At 40.9% G+C, this 25,019-nt stretch overlaps 1 protein-coding gene across 2 annotated transcripts in view; it reads right to left on the reverse strand.

Annotated features, from left to right (window-relative positions):
* neto1l (neuropilin (NRP) and tolloid (TLL)-like 1, like) overlaps positions 1 to 25,019 on the reverse strand; it is a 640,883-nt gene that overhangs the window by 31,912 nt on the left and 583,952 nt on the right. For both annotated transcript variants that reach the window (XR_012099689.1, XM_073051771.1), the window contains exon 7: positions 18,717 to 18,945. Coding sequence is in view for 1 of the 2 variants with exons in the window: in XM_073051771.1 (XP_072907872.1) it covers positions 18,717 to 18,945 (229 nt within the window). In the remaining variant the exon portion in view is untranslated. The remainder of the gene's footprint in view (positions 1 to 18,716; positions 18,946 to 25,019) is intronic.

A 25,019-nucleotide genomic window follows, 5' to 3' on the forward strand; every position in this document is an offset into this window, starting at 1 on the left:
TGAAAACATTAGGCAATATTTCTCTCTAATCACCAAAACAATCTCTTATTTTTGCGTATAAGATCCATGCACAGATTTATTCCTGGGAGAGTTTACACATTCTTGGGGAAATAATATGTGAGGTCAACTGAAAGCACATAGTGAGAAAACTGCCAATAATGATGGCCAGTTGTCTTGAGCTGGTCAATACTGATGGCAAACTATGGGCTCTGGCACTTTGATTGGCTGGTGACCTGTAACACTAGCAAAGAATCTGAGAGTCTGTGGAAGCTTCTGACACAATATAAGCATTGCTTCACTCATTTTTTCAGGGATATGGTTAGCTACAAGGCACACAATTTGCATTCATCCACCCTATAACCTTGAGATGCAGCTGGAGACACCATGTATGGTAGAACAAATAGCCTGCTGGTGGTACTCAAACACCATGACTGGGCACCATATTGATGGTGGTACTCGCGACAGACAAAACCATTCAATCCTGTGACCCTAAACAGAACCATTTATTCTTTAAATTGTTAGTCTTGAAACCCATAACAAAGTTGATCTCTCCTGTGCCCATGCGCAGCTGAATGTGGATTTAGGGACAATGAAAACAATCCGAAAATTAATGGGATCCATGTGTTGCCTGAGTACACCAAGTTGCCATATGGAGTTTGGTCAGCCTTGATAATCCTTCAGGCAGTGAAGGAAAGGATATTACAAGGGATAATGAGGATCTTATGCAATGAAGATGAGTCACAGAATAGTGGAATGGTTAGAGCTGAAGGAGGTTAATCACCTGGAAGTGTTCATATTGGGTCTCAAAAAGTGATTTAACGTGTTCCAATTTCCCATCCTTTCCATCACCACATATTTATCCAGTTCCTCCTCAAAAGCCACAGGGACATCCGTCTCCATCACATCTTGCATTCACTTTTATACCTGTGACCTTCTATCTACTGCCCTCCTACTCACTCAGTCTGGACCCCTTACCCTTTTTGTATGCTTTAGTCGTATCTCCCTTTATCCTTCTCATCCCTGAAGGCTGCAGTTCCTTTAGCAAATCACAAACCTTCACATCCCTCAAATACTGTAAGTCAACCAGAATGGAACACAACATTCCAGTTGAGGCTGACATGAAATTTTATGGTGGTTCAGCTTGACTTCTTTGCTCTTTTATCTGTGTGTTGATTGATGAAGTGCAGAACTGCATATGCATTATTAATTGTTCTATTTACCTTGCCACTTCCATGATTTGTGTACTGAGACACCCTGCGCCCAGATTAGAACAGTATCCTTTATTCTATACTGATCTCTTCATTTTTCTTCACCTCACTTTGAATTTTATTGTCCATACAGCTGCCCATTCCTCCCATTTGCTTATACACCTCACCTTTAATTTTATTTCCCATTCCTCCTGTTTGCTTATACACTGCTGCAGTGGATCATTCTCTACTTCACATTTCACAATATGGCCAACTTTTGTGTCAGCTGCAAATTCAGAAATTTCAGCTTGCGCTTCCAGTCTAGGTTATTAATGCAGATCAATAAAGGCAGTGATCTGATCACTAATCCCTGGGGAATGCTATATTTTTCCTTCCATTTTGAAACACAGCCTTTTACCATGATCTGCTATTGCATAAATTAGCCAACTGTGCATCTATGTATCCAATATCCTCTTTATGCCACTTGCTTCAACTTGAGGATAAGCATCTTATCGAAAAACTTCTGCAAATCGTTTTGTGAACAAGGGAACAACACTTAACACTCCCCAGTCCTCCAAAATCACCTTAGTATCCAAATAGTATTGAAATATATGTTTTCCCACACATTCCTCCCAAATTCAAAAGCTTTCTCAGATGCATCCCATTCTGGAAAGCACTTAAGGTTATTAACACATACATAGCATGCCATTTTAAAACTTTCTTCCCCCAGGCAGTCTATCTGGTCAACCATTCTAGTTTACTGCCCCCATATCCTCTATCTATTTCCTCCATCACTGGCTGCACTCTAACCCACTGTTTATAATGCTGTTTACACTGTAAATACATGCTCGTATTTATGCATTCATGCACATTTTATTCCATGTCCATACTTTAACCTCCAACTTAATTTTTTATATAATTCCTTATTCTTAGGACTGTTGAATGTTGCTGTTTTTTGTTGCATGTCATGCAAACAGACCATAGCAAATACCTAATACATGTAAATATATATGCCAATTAAAGTTGTTCCTTGATCCTTAGGTCTACTGACAGGTCTACTTAAATTCAGCTAACTTTTCTTCTTTCCATACCATCAATTTTAAACCCATCTAGTGAGGAGTGTTTGATGGTTCTGGGCCTCTACTCACTGGAATTCATGAGAATAAGGGATGACCTCAATGAAACCTGTCAAATGTTGAAAGGCTTTGATAGAGTGGATGTGGAGAGGATGATTCCGATGGTGGGGGAGTCTAAGATCAGAGGACCCAGCCTTAGAATGGAGATGAGGAGAAACTTCTTTAGCCAGAGAGCAGTGAATCTGTGGAATTTGTTGCCACAGGTGGCTGTGGAGGCCAAGTCATTGGGTATATTTAAATCAGAGGTTGATGGATTCTTGATTAGTCAGGGCATGAGGGGATACAGGGAGAAGGCAGGAGATTGGGGCTGAAAAGGAAACTGGATCAGCCATGATGAAATGGTGGAGCAAACTTGATGGGCCAAATGGCCTAATTCTGCTCCTGTATCTTATGGAGATACATAGTGCTTCAACTAGCTTTTTCTTTACTAATGCCTTGTAAGACCCTCTTCCTTGATGAAGGTAGGTGCAAAGTACACATTTAGTACCTTAAGATTGTGGTCAGCATCCATGTGCAGGTTCCCATTTTGTCCTTAATAGGTCCCCCTTCTCCATGTACTCTCCTTTTGCCATTTATGTACTTATAGAACACTTCTGGGTTCTAGCTTATGCTGGCAGCTAATTATTTACTTTTGCACTCTCTGCCTTTTAGTTTTCAATTCCCTTTGGTTCTTTTATAATCACCTTTATCTTCTTCTATATCTCCTTTGTTACCTATGGACGCCTCGATTTGCTTTCTTTGCCCTTCCTCAGAATGTGTCTCCACTGTATATGAACCATCTCTTCCTTAGTATCAGTTTATTGTCCTGCTACAACTTTGGCTGCCAGCCTGTGGTTCCAATTTACTGAATCTGGGTTAGATTCATTCTCATCCTATGTATCTACTCACCACTGCAGAGGACCAACAGGAAGATGTATTCAGCAAATTACAAAGGCATAACATATGATTGAGATAGAACAAGTCTGCATTTATACTGCCTGAGGTTGTCGATATAGAACTTAGTAGCTGCAAGAATAATTAAATACTAAAAAGTCAAAGTCAAAGTAAAAGTATTATCACAGTACATATATGTAACTATTTACAACTTTGAGATTCATTTTCTTCCAGGCATTTACAGTAAAATAAAGAAACAAGAGAATTTATGAAAATGATACATAAAGATTGACAAACACCCAATGTACATCGAAACATCGAGTGAAATACATTGCTTTCAATCAAAACAAATCAGTGAGGATTGCTATGGGCAGCCCACAAGTGTTGCCACACTTCTGGCGCCAACATAAACACAAGAGATTCTGCAGATGCTGGAAATCCAGGGCAACACACACAGCATGATGGAGGAGCTAAGCAGATAAAGAAGCATCTATGGAAATAGATAAGCAATAATCTCCTCCATTTCTCAGACATCCACACTCACCCCATCTTCCTGCTGCCTTAATAAGGATAGAGCTTCTCTTGTCCTCACCAACCTGTCATCCATCAGCCTCCAGATCCAACACATCATACTCAGCACCATCCACCACCTTCACTGGAATTCTACCACCCAAACACACCTTTACTTCTTGCCCTCCGACTCTCTACTTTCTCCAGAGATTGCTCTCTCGGTGATTCCCCTGTCTATTTGTCCCTCCTCACTAATTTCCCTCCTGCCACATATCCTAGCTTCAGAAATGCTGCACCTGCACATTCACCTACCCAGTCACCTCCCCCCTTTCCTCCATTCAGGGCCCCAGTCTTTCCAGGCGAGGCAACACCTCACCTGCAAAATCTGTTCTATCCAGTGCTCATGACGTGGCCTCTTCTACGTGGGTAAGACCTGGCATAAATTGGGGTAGGGCTTTGTCGAGCCCCTCCACTCCATTGGCTAAAAACAGAACTTCCTGGTGGCCAGCCATTTTAATTCCTATCCCCATTCTGACATGTTGGCCCTTTTGCTACAATGAGGCAGAATGGGAGGCCATGGGTGGAGAACCAACATTTCAGATTTCGTCTAAGTAGCCTCCAACCTGATGGCATGAACATCAATTTCCCCTTCCAATAGTTTTTTTGCTTACCACTAAGTTCGGATGGGTACATGGATGGCAGTGGGTATGGAGGGGAGTAGTCTGGGTGCTCTGGGAGTAGGCAACTTTAATGGTTTATCACAGACTAGATAGGCAAATAAACTGTTTCTGTGCTGTATTTTTCTATGACTATGACTCTACAATCTTCATCCTTCACTCTTTTTCTTTTCCCCACTCTGGCCTTTTACCTCGTCTCCTCACCTGCCTATCACCTCCCCTTGGTGCCCCTCTTTCTTCCCTTCCTCACCCACCAGATTCCTTCTTCTCTGGCCTTTGACCTTTCCCACCCACCTGGCTTCACCTATCACCTCCCAGCTAGTCATCCTTCCCCCCCCCCCCCCCCCCACCACACATTTTTTAAAAAAATTCTGGCATCTTCCCCCTTCCATTCCAGTCCTAAAGAACACCTCGGCCCGAAATGACCTCCCAAGTTCATGCAGCATTTTGAGTGTGGCACCAACATAGCATGCCCACAATTTACTATCCCTAACTGTACGTCTTTTGGAACATTCGAGGCAACCAGAGCACCCAGAGGAAACCCATGTGGTCATGGGGAGAACATACAAACTTCTTACAAACAGTGTCAGGAATCGCACCCTGATCTTACAGCCGGCACTGTAAAGTGATTAGAACATAGAACATAGAAAACCTACAGCACAATACAGGCCCTTCGGCCCACAATGCTGTACCAAACACGTACTTACTTTAGAAAGTGATTGTGCTAATTGCTACACTACTGTCGCCCCCTAGTGGCATACGTGATTGGTGCGTACACTGTTGCAGGGAAGATCAAAGAGGCTCTGAGGTCAATTTTATAATTCTTGCCTTCTTTAGGAACCGGTATCTAATGACGATTCACAATGGAGTTCAGCACACTTTGTCACACGTCTCTATTCTAATGAGGCCCTGCTCCATCCAACCAAGCGAACAGATGAGCTTTCCACATGGTGGAGATGTGCTTAATGGACAAGAATCAAGCAGTGCAAAATTCATCAGCCATTGGGCAGCACGGTAGCCTACAGTTGGAGTAAAACTTTACAGTGCTAGTGATCCCCGCTCAGTTCCTGCTGTTGTCTGTAGAGTTTATATGTCCTCCTGGATTCCTTTGGTGCTCCGGTTTTACCCCCATTTTCAAAGCTGCGCGGTTAGTAGTTAGTAGTTTAATTGGACACAACTGGGCGCTGTGGGCTTGTTTGGCCAGAAAGGCCTGTTACTGTGCTATATCTCTAAATAAAAATGAATAAACATGGAGTAATGCCTCCACTCCACCTCAGTGTATCCTGATTAAAATTCAATGGCTAATATTGTTAAAAGTGGATGGATGGTGCAAGCCTGGAAGAGCAGAAATAAGGAAAATGAGGGGTCAGAAGGGATGGTAAACATCCTAAATACAGAAGGCATGGCCTGTAGTGGAAGGAACTCTGCGGGTGGCATGGTCACCAGACAATGGAGGATCATTTAGATGCAGAGGTTGTAGATGTTCTGGGAGCTTAGCAGGAGACAATGAAGCCTAATGACGACTCCTTTGCTTGCATCTTAGGAAACAGCTCTATTTTCATCTTTAATATCTTTATTTTTCCCTTTCAGGGTTCTCTTGAAGACCCTGACCTGGAGTTACATGTTGACTATGGTTCTTTGTGGGAGTGGGACCCACTCTCGGGGTTCCATAACTGGCCGTTGTCTGGCACGCCAAGAGCTCGGCTCAACTTTGGAGGCCTAGGATCTCAGGGCTCCGGAGACGGGCGGATCGAGGGTTGGTGTCCCGGTCGGTGTTGTGGGATCTGGAAGATCTTTGGCTGTGTGCCCAGAGCCCTGAGATCTTTGGGCACAGAGCTCGGAAAAAATGACGCAATGGACTTTTAACATCATAAATTAGCGAGTTGTTTGTTATGAGTCCCCTCTCTCTGGGAAATGGAGACAACTCTTTCTCCCTTGTCTGGGGGGAGAGAGAGCCTGTGGAATGTCGAATGCCGGGTGAACAATGTAGTCTTTGGTGTAACTGCAAGTCTATGTCTTTGCTGTTGCTTTGCTCATGCTTCCGTGCTCGGCAGCGGGTGCCAATGCTTTTTTTTGCCGGTGGGGGGAGGAGGGATTGTTGTTTGTGGCTGCTTAAGCATGGGAGGGAGGGGAGCTGGGGGGGGGGAAGCTTTGGGGTTTTAATATTTAACTGTCATTCATTCTTTGGAGGTACACCTCTGCTTTTGTGGATGGTTGCGAAGAAAAAGCATTTCAGGGTGTATATTGTATACATTTATCCTAGCATACCTAGCAAGATGTGCTTGGGAGCGTGACAGGGACGCAGACAAAAACAGATCCTTGTGATGAGCACGCTGGTTTAGGACATACAAAAGATCCAAATCCGAGAGAATGACGCATAGTCTGTAGAAGGAGACCAGCCAGAATGAGGGCACCTTCGGGATCACAAATGCACCTTAGAACTTGAGGATCTCTGAGGTCAAGAAGGTCAGAAGGTTTACTGAAATTATAGCCAGATAACTGTGTACAGATCTTCTCTAGGTTTTGCTCCTGTGGTCGGTTTGTAACCCGATCCGTTCACAAGTTCAAAATGCAGCTGTGAGCCAATTGCCCACAAAGCAGAAGATGCCTTAAACCCTGTTGTTTTCTCCAGAATACAAGGATGCCCCTTTAGAACAGAAATGAGGAGGAATTTCCATAGCCAGAGAGTGGTAAATCTGTGGAATTCATTGCCGCACATGGCAATGGAGGTCATGTCATTGGGTAATATTTAAAGCAGCGGTTCATAGGTTCTTGATAAGTAAGGATGTCAAAAGTTACAGGGAGAAGGCAGGAGGATGGGGTTGAGACTGATAATGAATCAGCCATAATGGAATGGCGGAGCAGGCTTGATAGGCCAAGTGAGCTATTTCTGTTCCTATGTCTTATGGCCTTAGAGTAGCTGGCAAGTCCATTCCACTGCACTGCCGAAGGCTCAGTCATATGTTCAGACCTCACATCAACTGGGTGTTTGTAAACTGGGAAGGAAATGCGTTTGTTATTAATAAACCACTGCACTTTGATTTGCATATAATTATTTATATTTTAAGGGACTGTGGTGTATAAAAGTAAGAGTACCATTTGGAATTCAGCATGTCACGTGATATGGCTTTCAATATGTTGTACCGGGAACAGCTAGAGTTATTGGTTTAAATAAAACATATTCTGTAGACAGCTTAGGCTCTATAATCTGGTTTTGCATGCAGAAGTGCTAAAAAGAAACAATAAATGCGTTATCCCTGAACAGAAGGAGGAGGGAAATTATCCTTTAACTCCCAGAGGAAAGCTCCCTAGGCTCCCTATGTTTGGGAACAGGTTGCGGCCAAGATACTAAATTCATAGCTTAGCTCCTGCCCCAACCACCCATTTCCCCTACCCCCCACCTTGACAACTTCCCAATCAATATCCAGTCTGGTAAACTAGTACAATGTACTTCAATATTTTCTCATCATTACACATTCAGGTGACCAATCTTTACACACACTTATAACGTCCACACATAGCTCACAAACTCAGAGGTAGCTTATTTGCCATAAATCACACAAACCAACAAACCCAACTCTTCCAAACTATTCTTCTCTTTCTAATAGATCAAACATTACTCAGAATACATTTCAGAAATCCTTACATTATTCGACCCACTTTCATTGAAGAGATGGCATTGAAAAGGATGGGTGTGGATTCGTAAAAATGAAGATTAATAGCAATCTCAAAGGATGCATTAGGCAATATTTATTTATATCCAACCTTTAGTCTCTCCTCTCTTCCCCGTGTAACTTATTTGACGTTTGCCATTGCTCTCAAAATTTATGCCATTCTCTCTGATCTTTTTGCATCACAGTCTAATCGCTGCTCCTTCCATTTTGATCTTGTCATCACTGTACTGAATCTGTTACACCCAAACAATTACTGTGAAGAGTTTGTCTGGGGTATTCATGGACATCCTGGGCCTTGACTGCTCTAATAATTCTGAAAAGACAGCCACTGTTGATTTCTGAACCAGATCCTTGTACTTAAACCTGTAACCACAAGATGGTGTCCTGACCACACTTAAGTCAAGCATATTACACAGTTCTGAACAATAAAGTAAATCCTTTGTAAACATATAACTAAATTATATAAATATAATAATGAGTGAATATTTACACAACATACTTTAAGACAAAACAAATCATCTACGTGAGGTACATGAGCGAACACACACACACACACACACTTTGTCACTTTGCTGGAGGAGCTCAGCTGGTCAGGCAGCATCTATGGAAGGGAATAAACAGTTGACGTTTCGGGCTAAGAAAGGAAGGAGGAAGAAGTGCTACATGCTAAATAATCATCTTCCAAGCTAACCTCAACTCAGTAATCCTCAGAAAATTTAGCAGAGGGTGATCATGATTTACCATTTAATTCTCACAAGCAACCATTAATTGCAAGTACAAATAATTATAGCCATTGTGAGAAAAATAATGACTTGAAATCGAATTTTTCACATCATTTCTCCAGGTTAAAGTTACCCCATTGTAAAATATCCTGTTTAATTCACAGCAATGATTTAGTGACTAAGATAGTAGAATACAAATCTAAGTAACATCTTTGCAATGAATTGTACCCTCTAATAACAAAGTGCAAACTTTAAATTAAATTATTATTCTTCTGGTAATATTTTCTCCATTCAGCATAATCGTAAAGGTCATTCAATGGGAGCTGGGTATTTTCCAAATTATTGCATTAAATGCTAGAATTGAGTTCTATGGAGTCAAATCAAGCAATCTTCAATCAGTTCTAACAGCGTGCTTTCAAAACTATGAAATGGACTTCCAAGTGCATCAATATAATTATCTCTTTGGAGTGCCAATCATACTAATGTCAGCTGTCAATGAGATAACAATTTAATGGGCTTTAGTATTAAAGTGAAAGCTGTTTTTTAAGGAAATTCTGCCAACTAAAAATCTTAATTAAACTCTCCTGTCAGATCAAAACTGTAGAAGAGCTGTGAATTTACCAAAGGACACAAGTAACTAAACTAACAGTAACCTGCTTCTTTATAAATAATAGATCAAAGCTCAGCTTTATTTGTCATATACATTTACATACATTACACATTTGCTGTGGTGTGTTGGGGAAGGTGCAACATGCAACAAAGAAGTTTGAAGCGTCGGAGCTTGGAGTTCAGTTCTAGCGTTCTCTGTAAGTAAGTTTGAAAGTTTCTTCCCATGTGCACATGGGTTTCCTCTGGGTGCCCCGCTTTCCTCCAGCAGTCCAAGGACAAGCAGTTAATAGGTTAGTAGGTTAATTAGTCATTGAAAATTGCCCTGTAAATCAGTGGGTTGCTGGGTGGTGCATAAGTCCTATTCCACACTGTATCTCTAAATAATACGTAACAAAAATAACTGTATTGCATAATGACAAGCTGAGTGGAGCAGTGCAGTTTCAACAGTGTGAAAAGGTGTTGGCTTCCCGTGTTACTCACAGGCAACCTCTCTGAAAATTCATTGATGGAAATTTCAATGTTAGATTGACTTCAGGTTTCTGACGGAGCAGCGGGCAGGACCATGGGTGCTCAGGCCCCAACACAACAGCCCTGTTGGTAATATATTGCAAAGTTTTGTAACTCCAAAACATAAAACCAATTGAAAGAGAAACATGGCATCACTCGTGTACATTAGTTTTACTTTTGGTGAGGTGTGCACTCAGGATGCGGGTTCGTAATGACGTGTGCCATTCACGCGCTTCTTACATATGACCTTAAATGAATTATGTACACAAACAATGAATGCTTAATTCAAACCATATATTTACTACACTATGCAAATAGTACTGAAATAACAAATATCTATCTAGATATTCCACAGGGGTTGGTGTTGGAACCGATTCTTTACACGTTATATGTCAATATTTTGGATGATGGAATTGGCGACTTACTGGCCAAGTTTGGGGACAGTACAAAGACCGGTGGAGGGGCAGATAGGAAGTGTATGGTCATACACTGAAGGTGTAGACTATTTTCTAAACAGGGAACAAATTCAGTAATCAGAGGTGTAGCGGCACTTGGACGTCCTTGTGCAGGAAACCATAAAGATTAGCTTGCAGGTTGAGTTGGCGGGTAAGGAAGGCAAATGCACTGTTTGCATTTGTTTCAAGAGGACTAGAATGTAAAATCAAGGATGTAATGCTGAGGCTTTATAAGGCATTGGTCAGACCACAGTTGGAGAACCATGAGTAGTTTTGGGCCCCTAGTCTAAAAAAGGATGTGCTGGTATTAGAGAGTTTCCAGATGAGGTTCACAAGAATGATCCCAGTAATGAAAGGGTTAATGTATATGGAGTGGTTTGATGCCTCTGGGCCTGTACTCGCTGGAGTTTAGAAGAATGAGTGCCGATCTCATTGAAACCTATCGAATTGAAAGGCCTAGATAAAATGGACGTGAAGAGGATGTTTCCTATATTGGCACAGCCTCAGAATGGAAGGTCATCCCTTTAGAAGAGAGATGAGAAGGAATTCTCTTAGCCAGAAAATGGTGAATCTGTGGTATTCATTGCCACAGGAGGCTGTGAAGGCCAAGTTATTGAGTATATTTTAAGTAGAGGTTGATAGGTTCTTGATAAGTAAGGGTGTCAAAGGGTAAGGGGAGAAGGCAGGGAGATAATAAATCTGCCATGATGGAATGGCAGGGCGGTCTCAATGGACTGAATGGCATAAGTCTGCTCCTATATGTTATGATATGGTTTTGTGGCCTATAGATAAGTCTATAATGACCCTTTTTAGCTGAGAATGTGGGAAGACTCAAATGGCTAGAAAGTTACCATAAATGATGTTAAAAGTCAGAGCTCAAAGGTGGGTAAAACAAAAATGTGCTTTGGAAAATAATTATTTTGTAGTGCACACACGGTTGGTGTGAAGGATCTAAACTGCATGGTGATCCCATACCTGTTCATACTGGTCACTAGTTATAAACCTAGTGTAAAAATGTATGGGTTGGTGCAGCAACTAACTATCAATAATAATGTAGATTATCCATCATGCTATGCAGGGTTTATACTTCTGTTTCCATTCAATTTGTCATTATGTGAGGGCTGGGTGGTTATTTGTACTGTACACTGGGAAGCCCCTGACCCATTTACTCATCAGGGCTGTAAATCAAAGCACACCTCGCCTCTAACCTCCTGCACTGCTGTTGCAACTGAACACTTGGTGATCTCTTCGTAGGGTCCAACTGTGCAGTGCCCAGTTGTTCAGCTTTCCTGCAGTTACAGGAAAATATTGTCAGCTGAACCCAAGGATCTCTTTTACAGGCAGTGGTTTACTAATCTTCCCTGGACTGTTCTATAGAGAGCCCATGTGCCAAGACCTGCTCACACCATGTCTCTTCATCTTTGCAAAAATCAGAAATGTGAGTGCTGTAAGTCAGATATGTGTGCATCCGACCTACCAGTCTACCACAATCTTCTGCAATAACAAAGTAATGTTTATCGAAGATCTGTGCAGTTAAGCAGGGTACAAGCATGTCTCAAAGTGGAAAGATACTACATTTAGCTGAGTCATTGATGTGCTCCCTATCTGTTGGATTGGGGTATAAAATTATTATTGTATCTTCTTGTAATTTAATTTTTATATGCTTGCTTGTATTTTTATATAGTCACCTATATACATGTGAATTTTTCAATAATGAGGGTACACTTGCTTCTGTATTTTTTGAGAAACATCTTAGTTTTCAGTAGCAGGTGTCAGCCCACTTGAAACTGGCTGTTTTATAGGTTAATTGTTATCACTGGAATTTTGTTATCTCTGGCCCGAGTATGAGATGAATACAACTGCTTTTTCCTTTGTCTTTTCCTTCTTCTTTCAGTTCATCTTTCTTGTCCGTTTTCCATTCTTGTAACACTTAATAAAACGACAATAAGCAATAAGCTTATCACCTCACTCTTGACTTCCGGAGAACCCTCGGATCACAAAAGAATCAGGATCCAACATCTGGTTTCTCATTTATGGAAGGAAGGTTCATTTCCCCTTTGAAGTAGCTTGTGCTACAGGGCACCAGTTAAGTATAGTTGTGAAGTCAGATTTGAAGTAAATGAATACAAAAGGTCAACCATCCTGCTGTCAATGTAATTATTAGTATTTAGAAATATCTGTACAGTGGAGAAAACTTGCATATACTGCATGTTTGGAACTTCTCGTTAAGGGCATTTCCTATCTTAGTCAAGGACGGCATTCCATCATTTCCACAGAATGGATTAGCTTTGACTATGCACACAAGAGTAATATTTTTGAATGACACTAAACCTTTCTGTTTAGTATTCTACAAGCCATTGATTAGGTAAGTGAAAGGCATTCTGCAATGACTCACCAACAGAGACATTAAGATTGATGCAAAATTTCTCTGTGGCTTCCGCTCCACCAGCCCTGATTTAATAATGGTTACTGATGGGAAATGATAACGGTTAATTTCTCTCAAATAATCATAGGCAAAGAAAATTTATTAACAGAGTATATATGTCACCATTCCTTGAGATTCATTTTCTTGCAGGCATTTATAGGAAAATAATGAAATATGATAGAATTTATGAAAAAATATACATAATTAAAGATTCAAACAAGAAATGTTCAAAAGAAAACAAATATATCAAATAAAATATCAGTAATATTGAAAATATGAGTTTGATAGTAGATTGTGAAATCAGTTCAGTATTCTGGTGGTTGAGATTATCCACACTGATTCAGGAACCTAACAGCTGTAGGATAATAACTGTGCCTGAACCTGGTGGCATGGGACTTACTCAATAGTGCCCATGAGAAGAGAGCCTGGCTTTGATGGTGGGAGTACTTGATGATTGATGCTGCTTTCTTGAGTCAGCACTCCTTGTAAATCTGCTCAGTTGTGGGGAGATCATTTCCTATGATGGACTGGCTGAATCCATCAACTTCCGCAGACTTTTCTATCCCTGTGCATTGCTGTTTCCATTCTAGGTTGTGACGCACCCAGTCAAGATGCTCTCCACTGTCCGTCTCTGGAGGATCTCTGCCAAAGGGAAATGTTGAATCTATGCAAATGTCTAAAAAAGTAGAGGCTCTGCTGTGCCTTCTTTCTGATACTCTCAGGACAGAGGCTAGATCCCCTTATCTGATAGGATGAACAAAATGGCAGGAATGTACCTTTGTAAATATTCCAAGAATTCCTCTCGGCAGGCACTGTGAAAACCCTGCACAACTAGGTGATGAAATGTTTCTACAGAGTGGCTAAAGATCTCAGCAAACAGCCACTTCAATATTATAATAATGTTATCTGTGTGACATTATTTTGTTTAGGACAATAACCCCCACAGATTCCTAACAGTGTCCATTGATTTGAAGAAATGCTCCTTTCTCTGCACTGGTGAAATTCAATGTGGTGATTACTAGGTTTAGTTAAGGCTACCCACTCACCCCCCAGAGAGCAAGCGTGACTTCACCGATTAGAGAGGAGCCAGGGCTCGTCACACTTTTTTCCCCTGAAACTTACTTTGAGAAGGAAGGGCTTAGTTCAAGACCAATATAACAAAGCAGTTAAAATGCCATGGAAGTCACAATGAGATTGTCCAGATCAGACTGAAAAGCTGTAATTGTATGGAGAATCTATCGTCAGGTGTCATAACTTTAATAATTACCTTAGTTCTTTATGAGACTAGTTAATTACATTTTTCCATTCTGGATGTTGTCTTTAGGAAAGGAGGTACTAATGGCAGTTTGTTCTTATTGGATTTCATCCAGACTCTGAGAATTGTTTGGTTGCTAATAAGAATACAAATACTTAAGAAACTGATGTAGGCATGGGCCACATGGTACCTTGCATCTCCTCCACCATTTAAAGTCAAAGTACTTTATTATCAATGTATGTATGCAATATACAACACCAAGGTTCATTTTCCTGCAGATGGCCACTCCATTAGCCATTCCGTTACCCCAAGTTTCCTGTCTAGTCCTCAAAATCTATGGATGCCCTTAAAATCTGTTTACCTCAAATTTGAATGTATTCAAAGATTCAACCATCACAACTTACCAGCTACCAGGCATTCAAAGATCCCTTTTCCTCCATCCACCCCTCTTCTTGTTCTCTTCAACTTAAAACTACATTTTCTTTCTTTCCCTGCAAAAAGCAAGGTTCCTGAAACATTAACCCTAGTTCTCCTTCTACAGATCTATGCAGCATGCTGAAAGTTCTAAGCATTTTACTCTTTTTATTTCATATCTCCAGCTTTGCTGATGTTAAGTGCCAGTGGGAATCTTTTCACACTTTCGAGGAAGGCTTGAGAACATCTTTAAATCTGATCTTCTAGTAACCCCTTGCTGTGCAGAATGTCAGGAGTCTGATTATGTCTATGAATGGCATGGCCTGTCAATCTGAGCTGACAAATGTACTGGTAATTAAGGCCTCAATACTGATGATGATAGCCTAGGTGAAGATGACGATATTGGCTTACTTACCCAGCTGGTGTATTTGGAGGATTTTATGGAGGCAATGGTGGTTGTGATACTCCAGTGCTTCACTAGGGTAATTCTTCAGATCACAAGTAAAAGTAAACCAAGGATACTGGATGCTGTCTATCTTGTCGATTTAATCATTATGAACTTCGGCTTGATTTCACACTTTAAGACTTTGTGCTACTGTTTTATACAATACTCTGTCTCTTGATGCTTCCCTTATCGTTTTCCAACTTCAAAGTTGTTTCCAAGTTCTCCCTAACTTTCTTGATGCTCTTTTCCAACACCTGTGGACTCAATGCAACACTCCTCTTGACATATTGTGCTTTGGTCTCTCTTCAGTGTCCTGCTTCTCTCTATTGCTGCTCAGTCCCAACCTTGCAGTTCTCTCATGCAATTCCTACTGCAGACCAAGCTTCTATTGTTCTAGCACTGGAAACTTACAATGTCATTATTGGCATACTAAATGCTAGAGGAACTCAGCAGGTCAGTCAGCATCTATGGGAGGAAATGAAGGGTCAACATTTTGGGCCAAGACCCCTCATTAGGACCTTTCATCAGACCCATCCTGATGAAGGGTCTCAGCTCAAAACATTGAACCTTTATTCCTTTCCATAGATGCTGCTTGACCTGCTACGTTCCTCCAGCATTTTGTGTGTGTGTTACTCTGGATCTTGGCATGTGGCCAAGTGGTTAAGGCATTCATCTAGTTATCTGAAGGTCACTAGTTTGAGCCTTGGCTGAGGCTTGCGTGTATGTCCTTGATCAAGGCACTTAACCACACATTGCTCTGCGACGACACCGGTGCCAAGCTGTATGGGTCGTAATGCCCTTCCCCTGGACAACATTGGTGGTGTGTAGAGGGGAGACTCGCAACTTGGTCTTCCAAGTCAACTGCTGGTCTTCCATTAAAAAAAAACCTTGCCCAGGCTTGTGCCCTGGAAACTTTCCAAGGTGCAAATCCATGGTCTATCGAGACTAACGGAGACCTACGCACACACACACTCTGGACTTCCAGCATCTGCAGAATTGCATTAATGTTGTCATTCTTCGTCCAATTCCCATCTTCAGCCTACATGCTCCAGCTATTTCACTCAATTACCCCAGATAAAGCACGGATGAAAATTGCCCACTTTCTGCTGTTGGTCTGTAAAAGCTATGTCGGGTGCTATGACAGTTGTGGCACAATAAAACCTGTTTTTCACCTCTTTTTAAATGTTCAGACATTTCCATTCTGATAATTAAGACTTTCCAATCACTTTACTTCTCCGTCACATTTTTAATATACAGTACTGTGTGTAATCCTCTTGCATCCTCTGGTTGGTTAAGTCAAAATCAAATCACGTTAATGCAATTACCTTATGGGTTTAGGTGCTTGGCATCCTCCCTTGTTTCTGAGGACATTTCTATATCATGTTCATTTATATCACAATACAAATAAACATGTAATAAATAACTGTGGAGAATCTATATAATAAATAACAGAAAGCATTCTAACTGGTTGCATTACTGTCTGGTATGGGGGTGGGACTACTGCACAGGATCAGAATAATCTGCAAAGAATTGTGTCAGCTCCAGCATGGGCACTAGCATCCCCAACATTGAGGACATCTTCAAGGAGCAGTGCCTCAAAAAGGCGGCATCCATTATTAAGGATCTCCATCACCCAGAACATTCCCTCTTCTCATTGCTAATACCATGAAGGTGGCACAGGAGCCTGAAGGCACACACTCAGTGACTGAGGAACAGCTTCTTTCCCTCTGCCGTCTAATTTCTGAAAGGGCTCTGAACCCATGTGCACGACCTCACTACTATTTTTGCACTACTTATTTAACCATTGTATATATCAGTATATGCACATATATACTTACTGCAATTCAGAGTTTTTATTATTTTGGATTGCATTGTACTGCTGCAGCAAAAAAAACTTCATGACATATGCCATTGAAATTAAACCTGATTTTGATTCCTGAAAATGCCTGATATACGAGGGGTGATTGATATGTTCGTGGTCTAAGGTAGAAGGAGATGAGTTACTAACTTCAAACTTTCTGCGTAATCACTCAAAGAGTTAACCTGCATGTGCATGTAATGAGAGCTGTATAACTCATATCCTTCTACCTTAGGCCATGAACTTATCAATCACCCATCTGTCGACACTTTCTGGAGGTCCAAGATCCGTATGCTCCATGACCGCTGGACTGAGTGTGTAAATGTAGGAGGGAACTATGTGGAAAAATAAATGTGCTAGGTTTTCTAAAATTGACGCCTTCTACCTTAGGCCACGAACATATCAATCACCCCTCGTATCATTGTTGGAAGTTCTCCTATCAGTACATAAACTTCTCCATTGCTGGATTATTCACTCTGTGGAAGCTTTGATTGACTGACTGTTAATAATTAACAATGACCAAAATGCGAATTATAGGAATATGTAACTGGATTATCAACAATAAAGGTGTAACTTTGAAGACAAAATGATCGAACTTTGTAGACTCCATCAGACATCTACAACTGTAGGGGACTTGATAAAAAGTTCCACTTCTCCAGTTTTCAACCGTCTACCATGTAAAAAGAATATTACTTCTTTCAATGTTTTTATATTTTCTTCCATCAGAAAACATTTCCTGCTTCATGGGCTCTTCACTGAAATAAGCCCAGCTCTAGGTTTAGCAATGATTTTCTGAAATTGGAGCCATTCAGAATGATTGATGAGTTCAGATATACTCTTTCATTGACACATATTGCAAAGTTGATTATGATCACCTTTAATATATAAAACAGAGATGACGCTAAGTATATTTCTGTAAAATTCCATCACATTTCCTAGCCATTTGGAACTAAATCATTCCTCTGTGAGAAAGATTATGATCTCATCTCTTATTCATTGTCCAAGAATTAGCAGGAGCCAGGCATTCTGACACATGTCTGAAGAATCAATTACTTTCTTCGCTCTTCATCTCAAAAACTTTTGCTGGAAATGTCTATTGAATATAGGGAATCAGGGATCTTGAAATCAATAGTCTATTTCCTTAACTAATTAAATTTAGGAATAGTGAATAAAAAAGGAACAATGAAGAAGGACGTTGTACAAATCAACGTGAAGTGAGATAAGAGAAGAGAAATAATAAGAGAGAAAGGAAGATGAGATGAAAAGATGAGAAAAATTAAGTTGTAAATATAAAGCTACAAATTTTAGAATCTTTCGGAACAGTTTACCATCAACAGAAGAGGCACGCTTTTTAAAAATTGGTGAAAGAGCTGAGTGCCTCAATTCTAAATCAGTGCTGAGTTAAATTTGTACTGGTCATGCAGACTTTTAGGAGACCTGTCAGTACTTTAATGATAAAACAGCACTAAATTACCCAGCAATTTGTGTTGACCTGCATGTCAAAGGATATTTCCACTTAGGGCTTAAATAGCATTTTTTTTCTAGTTTGTTATATTTGTAGACTAATGATAACCTGCCATTTCTTTGCTAGCAACATCACAGCCAACAACACTTCACCCCACACTTCAGCACAGCTACGTCTTCAAAGATGGAAAACTCAAGATTATACACGTAGAACAACTGAAACCACTTCCTTTGATTTCAAAATCCACTTAGTTGGATTATGGTAACAACAATTGAATACTGCTCCATGTATCCCCCATGCTGAGAGATTTCCTAAAAGTCATATCTATCTCTATATATATATGATCCAAATGTTCAAATGTTCATAAGATTATGATGTTATATAAACAAACAGTTATGCATTAATGAGATTTTCCATAACCTTTCCAGTAGTAATTCTTTTTCAATATCTATAATGTGGCACAATAGTGTTCAATTAATTAAAAGAAATCCAAAAGTTGCTCACGTTCTTGAAAGGATGTGAAAAGCATCTGGAAGTGACTGCTCCGACTCCCCTCGTCAGCCCACATGCGGACGACACCGAGACCTGTACGAAGCATCAGGTCATTGGCCACAGTGCTGCAGAACTTGGCTTTCAGATCCTCCACTGCGCTGCTTCCATCATAGATCGCCACAAAATTGCGCTTGCACTCGTTTGAGTTCTCCATCTCGTAGTCAAGAAATCTCAAGTAGATCTATCGGGAGAAAAAGAGGAATCATCTTTGTCAGGTTACAAACAAAATGAGGAGAGCTGCTGTCTCAAATTAAGGGAAAGCTGACTGAAGAAAGACGGCCAAAAGTAAGATAATGGAAATAAAGATAGAAATTGCCTAGTCAGCAAGGCAGGCAGCATCTGTAAAGTAAGGAAGAGTTAATATTGCATGATGACCTTTGATGGAAGCTTATTGTTCTGAAGGGTAAACTGTTCTGAACTAAACTGCTGACTCCATTTCTCTTATCAATAATGCTGACTCACCTGCTGAGTTTTTCCAACATTTTCTGTTTTCACTTTCTACTTGATTAAAAGAAGAAAAGGCAAATATCATTTGTTATTTACCCTTGTTGCAGGGGGAAAAATAGTGAGGGCTAATAACTAGTCCGTAGTGATGTGGATTGTGCTAATGTGGTAACAGGGAACCACAGACAAAAGTAGAGAACTGGTGTGTAAAAGTGACATTACCTAAGTTTCAGGAGCTTCACTAATAATTTTATAGTGTGCACCCATTGTTGTGATGGAAAATTGGATTTACTGTTAGACCTGTGGATAATTATTTTATTCTGTAATCAGAACCCTGTCTTCTACTTAATCAAGTCTTCCTGTAGCCACCATTCTGTTAGTAAAATGAAGGTTTACTGGTAATGTCATCAACTGAGAATGTAAAAAGCTGTTCAGGTAAATAAGCCTTAGCTGGTCTCCTGATGTGCACCAGTTTTTTAATAAATCGCTCATTTTGAACCCCAACTCCATGTGATCTCTCAGTTTGCTCTTACACCTCGCTCCAACTTCTCAGAATGCCTCTTACATAATTCCCAGTCCCTCCAATTTTAAAGGCAAGACCCATATTTCCATGTATATTATTCCATACTTCTAAGGCACTCTCCATCAACTGTACAAATACAGACTGAATGAGTTGGACAATATCATTACATATATTCTCAAAGCATCGTCAAATTAGCGTCATGAAATCAAACAAAGTGACTCTCAACTTGGCCACAACATGCAGTTGATATAACTAATGCAATGAATCAGCAAACTATAGTGCTTTCCCAAGTCCCCAAGACAAACTCAGAGCCTTCTTCTGATAAAATGTAATTACATTATTCGTGCAATCAATACAAATTGACTGTTTCCATTTCCATATAAAAATAGTTTTAAGCTTTGCTTACACAACAGGCTTAAATGTTTTGAATAACTCCAGGATATGTCCTCTGTTGATGACAAAATGTATATTTGAAATTCAGGATGTGGAGAGTGAAAAACAAAAAAGAAAAACTGCAGATATAGGAAATCGGAAACAAGAACAAAATTGCTGGAACATCTGGGATGTTACAGTTACTGTATATTACAATATTACATATTAACCGAACATATACCTATCAGCTAACATGCTATTCATTGGGCAATAATGTACAGTAGGACTAATAATCCCCTGTCTAACTGTTTGGAAATCCAGATGGTTCAACATCTGGCTCACCAGCTAAAGTTTTCCACACTCTTTTGAACTCATTGGTGACCCAGTTCCTGCATTGCTCTGAAGCTCATCAAGGATCTAGTTCTTACCCCTATGGACCACTCACTTGTTACCCTGGTTTTTACACTCTTATGAAGTTCACCAGCAACCTGTGAAACTCACCCAGGCCTCAAAATCTTCAACCTGAGGTCCAGTCCAGAACCCGGCGATCCTGAACAACCGTTGCAGCATCCATTTAGACTGGAGTTAAGAGTGGTCACTAGAAAAGCAGGGGGTGTGAACGGATCCTGCAACATAATAACTCTTACTGATCCCTGATCTGCTTCTACTTAGCCACATACATTGCGAAACCTACAGTGTTTGCGTCAAATCAAATTAGCGAGGATTGAGTTAGGCAGTCTGCAAGTGTCACAGCCTTCTGGAAGCAACATAGCTTGCCCGCAACTAACCCTAACCTGTACGTCTTTGGAGCATGGGAGAGAAATGAAGCAACCAGAGGAAACCCTTACAGTCATGGGAGAATTTACAAAATTCCTCACAAATAGTGGTGGGAATTGAGCCCTGATCTTAGATTTGGTGTTGTGGTAATTTTATATCAACTGCTGTGCTACTGTGCAAGTTAACAAATAAAATTTCAAGATCAAACACAAGGAAATCTGCAGATGCTGGAAATTCAAGCAACACACCCAAAATGCTGGTGGAATGCAGCAGGCCAGGCAGCATCTATAGGGAGAAGCACTGTCGACGTTTCGGGCCAAGACCCTTCGTCAGGACTAACTGAAAGGAAAGATAGTATGAGATTTGAAAGTAGGATGGGGAGGGGAAAATGCGAAATGATAGGAGAAGACCGGAGGGGGTGGGGTGAAGCTGAGAGCCAGAAAGGTGATTGGCAAAAGGGATACAGAGCTAGAGAAGGGAAAGGATCATGGGACGGGAGGCCTAGGGAGAAAGGGGGAGGGGAGCACCAGAGGGAGATGGAAAACAGGCAGAGTGATGGACAGAGAGAGAAAGAAAAAAAGGGGAGGGGGGAAAAAAACTAAATATATCAGGGATGGGGTAAGAAGGGGAGGAGGGGCATTAACGGAAGTTAGAGAAGTCAATGTACATGCCATCAGGTTGGAGGCTACCCAGCCGGTATATAAGGTGTTGTTCCTCCAACCTGAGTGTGGAAGCCAGTGTGGACCCTCCTGATGAAGGGTCTCAATAATTTGAAGATAATTATTTTATGGGAAATGATTTAAGGTAAGAGTTGACTTTTTTTAGAACTTACTCTTAATAGCAGTTTATGATATTCAGTGTACCCTACATCCTCCTCAAATCAAATGTGAATCAATGGTGGTGATGAATAGGAGGGAGGCTGAAAATCTGACTGAGTGGTGTCATAACAACAACCTCTCACTCAATGTCAGCAAGACAAAGAACTGATTATAGGGTTCTGGAGAGGGTAATTGGAGGTCCCTGAGCCAGTACACATCAGAGGATCAGAGGTGGAGAGGTTCAGCAACTTTAAATTCCTGGGTGTTAAACCTGACGATGTAAGTGCACTTGCGAAGAAAGCACGGCAGCACCACTACTTCCTCAGGAGTCTATGGAGATTCAACATGATGACTAAAACTTTGACAAAGTTCTCTAGATGTGCAGTGGAGGGTGTACTGACTGGCTGCATCACGGCCTGGTATGGAAACACCAATGCCTTTCAATGGAAAATCCTACAAAAAGTGCTGGACTCGGCCCAGTACATCACCACCCCCAGTACATCACCACCCCAGTACATCACCACAGTTAGAACATCTACCGGTACTTGAAAAGCAGTGTATATCGTCAGAGATCCCCAACACCCAGGCCATGGCTTCTCATTGCTGCCATCAGGTAAAATGCGCAAGAACCTCAGGACTCACACCACTAGGTTCAAGAATAGTTACTACTTCTCAACTGTCAGACTCCTGAATAAAAGGGATTAACTGCACTCAGAGTCACCTGCCCCATCATTGAGGTGTTCCCTCAGCCACTGATCTCACTTTCAAGACTCTTTATATCAGAATCTCATGTTCTCGTTATGTACTGCTTCTTATTTATATCTGCACTTGCACAGATTTCTGCACTCTGCTTGATCTTTCAGTGATCATGTAATAGTTACTATTCTATAGATTTGCTGAGCATGCCCACAAGAAGATAAATCTTAGGGTTATATACAGTGTCATATATGTACTTTGATAATAAAATTTACTTTGAACTTTGAAGTTATTTCCAGTGTGAGAAGAGGAAGATGATAAGCTGCTATTTCCAAATACTCGGTATTGAAGTGTCTCCGTGCCCCATTCATGCTTCCTGCGTTCCTACATTTTTTGCCTCCTGTATTTAATTCTCTAACTTTATTTAGCATCAGACCTTTTGCCCTAAAATTATTTCTGCCGTCGGCATCGGCCTTCTGCATCCACCCATTTAAATATAGATTTCCATTTTCTTTTAAGTAGCTGTATCAGATCTAAAACTGCTTCAGCATTTAATGGATCCTATCAACCTTTCTACCCTTTGCAAACTCCCAGTGCTATTTACATTTCAGGCTTGGTGCTGAAAATTCAGATTTACAGCTCCTGAAACGTAACATGCAATCCATCGTGCTTAAGTGAGGGAGACACCGCTCCCAATTTCCAGTCTCACAGCAGAAATTCTGCTCTGTTAACTCTGCAAACAGAGAACATGCATGGAAATTGTGAGTGAAGGCAGCTTACATGCAAGGATAGGGTCAGCTTTTGCACAGGTTGCATCTGAGTTATCTGCCAATGGTTAACCAAATGACCCCTTGCTCACCAATTCATTGAGTCAAAGTGTACAGAAACAGGCGCTACAGTTCATCTGTGCAGACCATAAATCCATACTCATTGCATTTTCTTTTTCCTTTTGCATTCCCATTTAGTACTGCCCCACTCCCAATTCTCAACCATCCACACACACTAGGGTCAAAATATAACAGCCCGATAACAGCCAGCCAGCTTTGGAGTTGGGGGTGGGGCCAGAGCGCCCAGAGGAACATGGAAACCCCATACACCACAGTCAAATGACTGACCCCAGGTCTCTGTGGCTGTGAGGTGGCAGTGATAACTGCAGCACCACTGTGACCCCGATCTTGGCCCCCACAGTGGTTTCCGGCACACTCCCCATTGCGCTTCGCTCCTCGATAGCCCAAAACTATCTCTCGTATTTGAACGTACTCAATAGTAATGTTGTTACAAAACTTGCCTGTTTTTTGTTAATCCATCATCCTGTAACACAGCAATATTTCATGTGTGTACCTAATTACTCAGTGTCCCTGCATGTTCAGTTTCTACGACTCATATACAAGGACACCCAGATTCCTCTACACAACATATTCTGTTGTCTCTTTCCATTTAAGCAACCTGCTGCTTCTACATTCCTCCTACTGAAGTGGATAACCTCATATTTCATCATTTCATAAGCCATCCGCTGACTCAGCCTCCAATTGTCTCTGAGACAGAGAATTCCAAGATCCACAGACTCTGAGATAGGAAATGCTTCCTTGTCTTCATTTCATGTGAGCACATTTTCTGGGATTTTTACATATGGACACCCAGGTTCCTCAGTAAGGAGGCACTCTGTGGTTTCTCTCTATTGAAATAACATGCTACTTTTTATGCTCTTTCTACTAAGTGGGTAATCTCATATTTCAGCCATCTGCTGATCTTCTTCTTGCCCATTTAGTGAACCTACCCTTCTGCAAACATGTTCCCTCTGCCTTAAAACTTCAATCTCAAAATGCTGTCACAATTCAACTGAAGGAGTTTAGGATAATTTGACTTTTCTATCTATTTTTAGATTATCAGACCTTAAGACAAAGGAGCAGAATTAGAACAATCATAAACAAGAGAAAATCTGCAGATGCTGGAAATCCAGGCAGCGCACACAAAATCTGTGTCCCTCTCTCACTTCATCTCCGTACCTGCCTTTTCCTTTCTTCCAGTGCTTTCTGTTCTCTCCTATCAGATTCCCCCTTCCCCAGCCCTTTATCTCTTTCACCAATCGACTTGCCACTCTTTACTTCACCACTCGCTGTCCTGATTTCACCTATATCTATTACCTCGTACTTCTTCCTGCCCCCCACCCCCACCCCCACCTTCTTACTTTGACTTCTCATCATTTTTCTCAGCCTGAGCCGTTGACTGTTGACTTTTTTCCATCAATGCTGCCTGGCTTGCTGAGTTCCTCCAGCATTTTGTATGTTTTGCAGAATTAGAAAATTTGTCCCAGTGAATCAGCTCGCTTTTCCATGATGGCCAATTTATTATTCCTCTACCCATTCTCCTGCCTTCTCTCCATAACCTTTGACATCCTTACTAGTCATCTTCCATTTTAAATATACCCAATGAATTGGCCCTTTAATTTTGTATAACTTGGTATCATCTGGCCACAATATAAAGCTCAAAGTTCAAATCAAATTTTTATTATCAAAGTATATATTTGTCACCACATACAACCCTGAGATTCATTTTCTTGTGGGCATACTCAACAAATCTATAGAATAGTAAGTATAACAGGATCAATGAAAGATCAACAAGAGA

This window comes from Hemitrygon akajei, chromosome 1 (assembly GCF_048418815.1).
Source record: "Hemitrygon akajei chromosome 1, sHemAka1.3, whole genome shotgun sequence".
NCBI classification, from domain to species: domain Eukaryota; kingdom Metazoa; phylum Chordata; class Chondrichthyes; order Myliobatiformes; family Dasyatidae; genus Hemitrygon; species Hemitrygon akajei.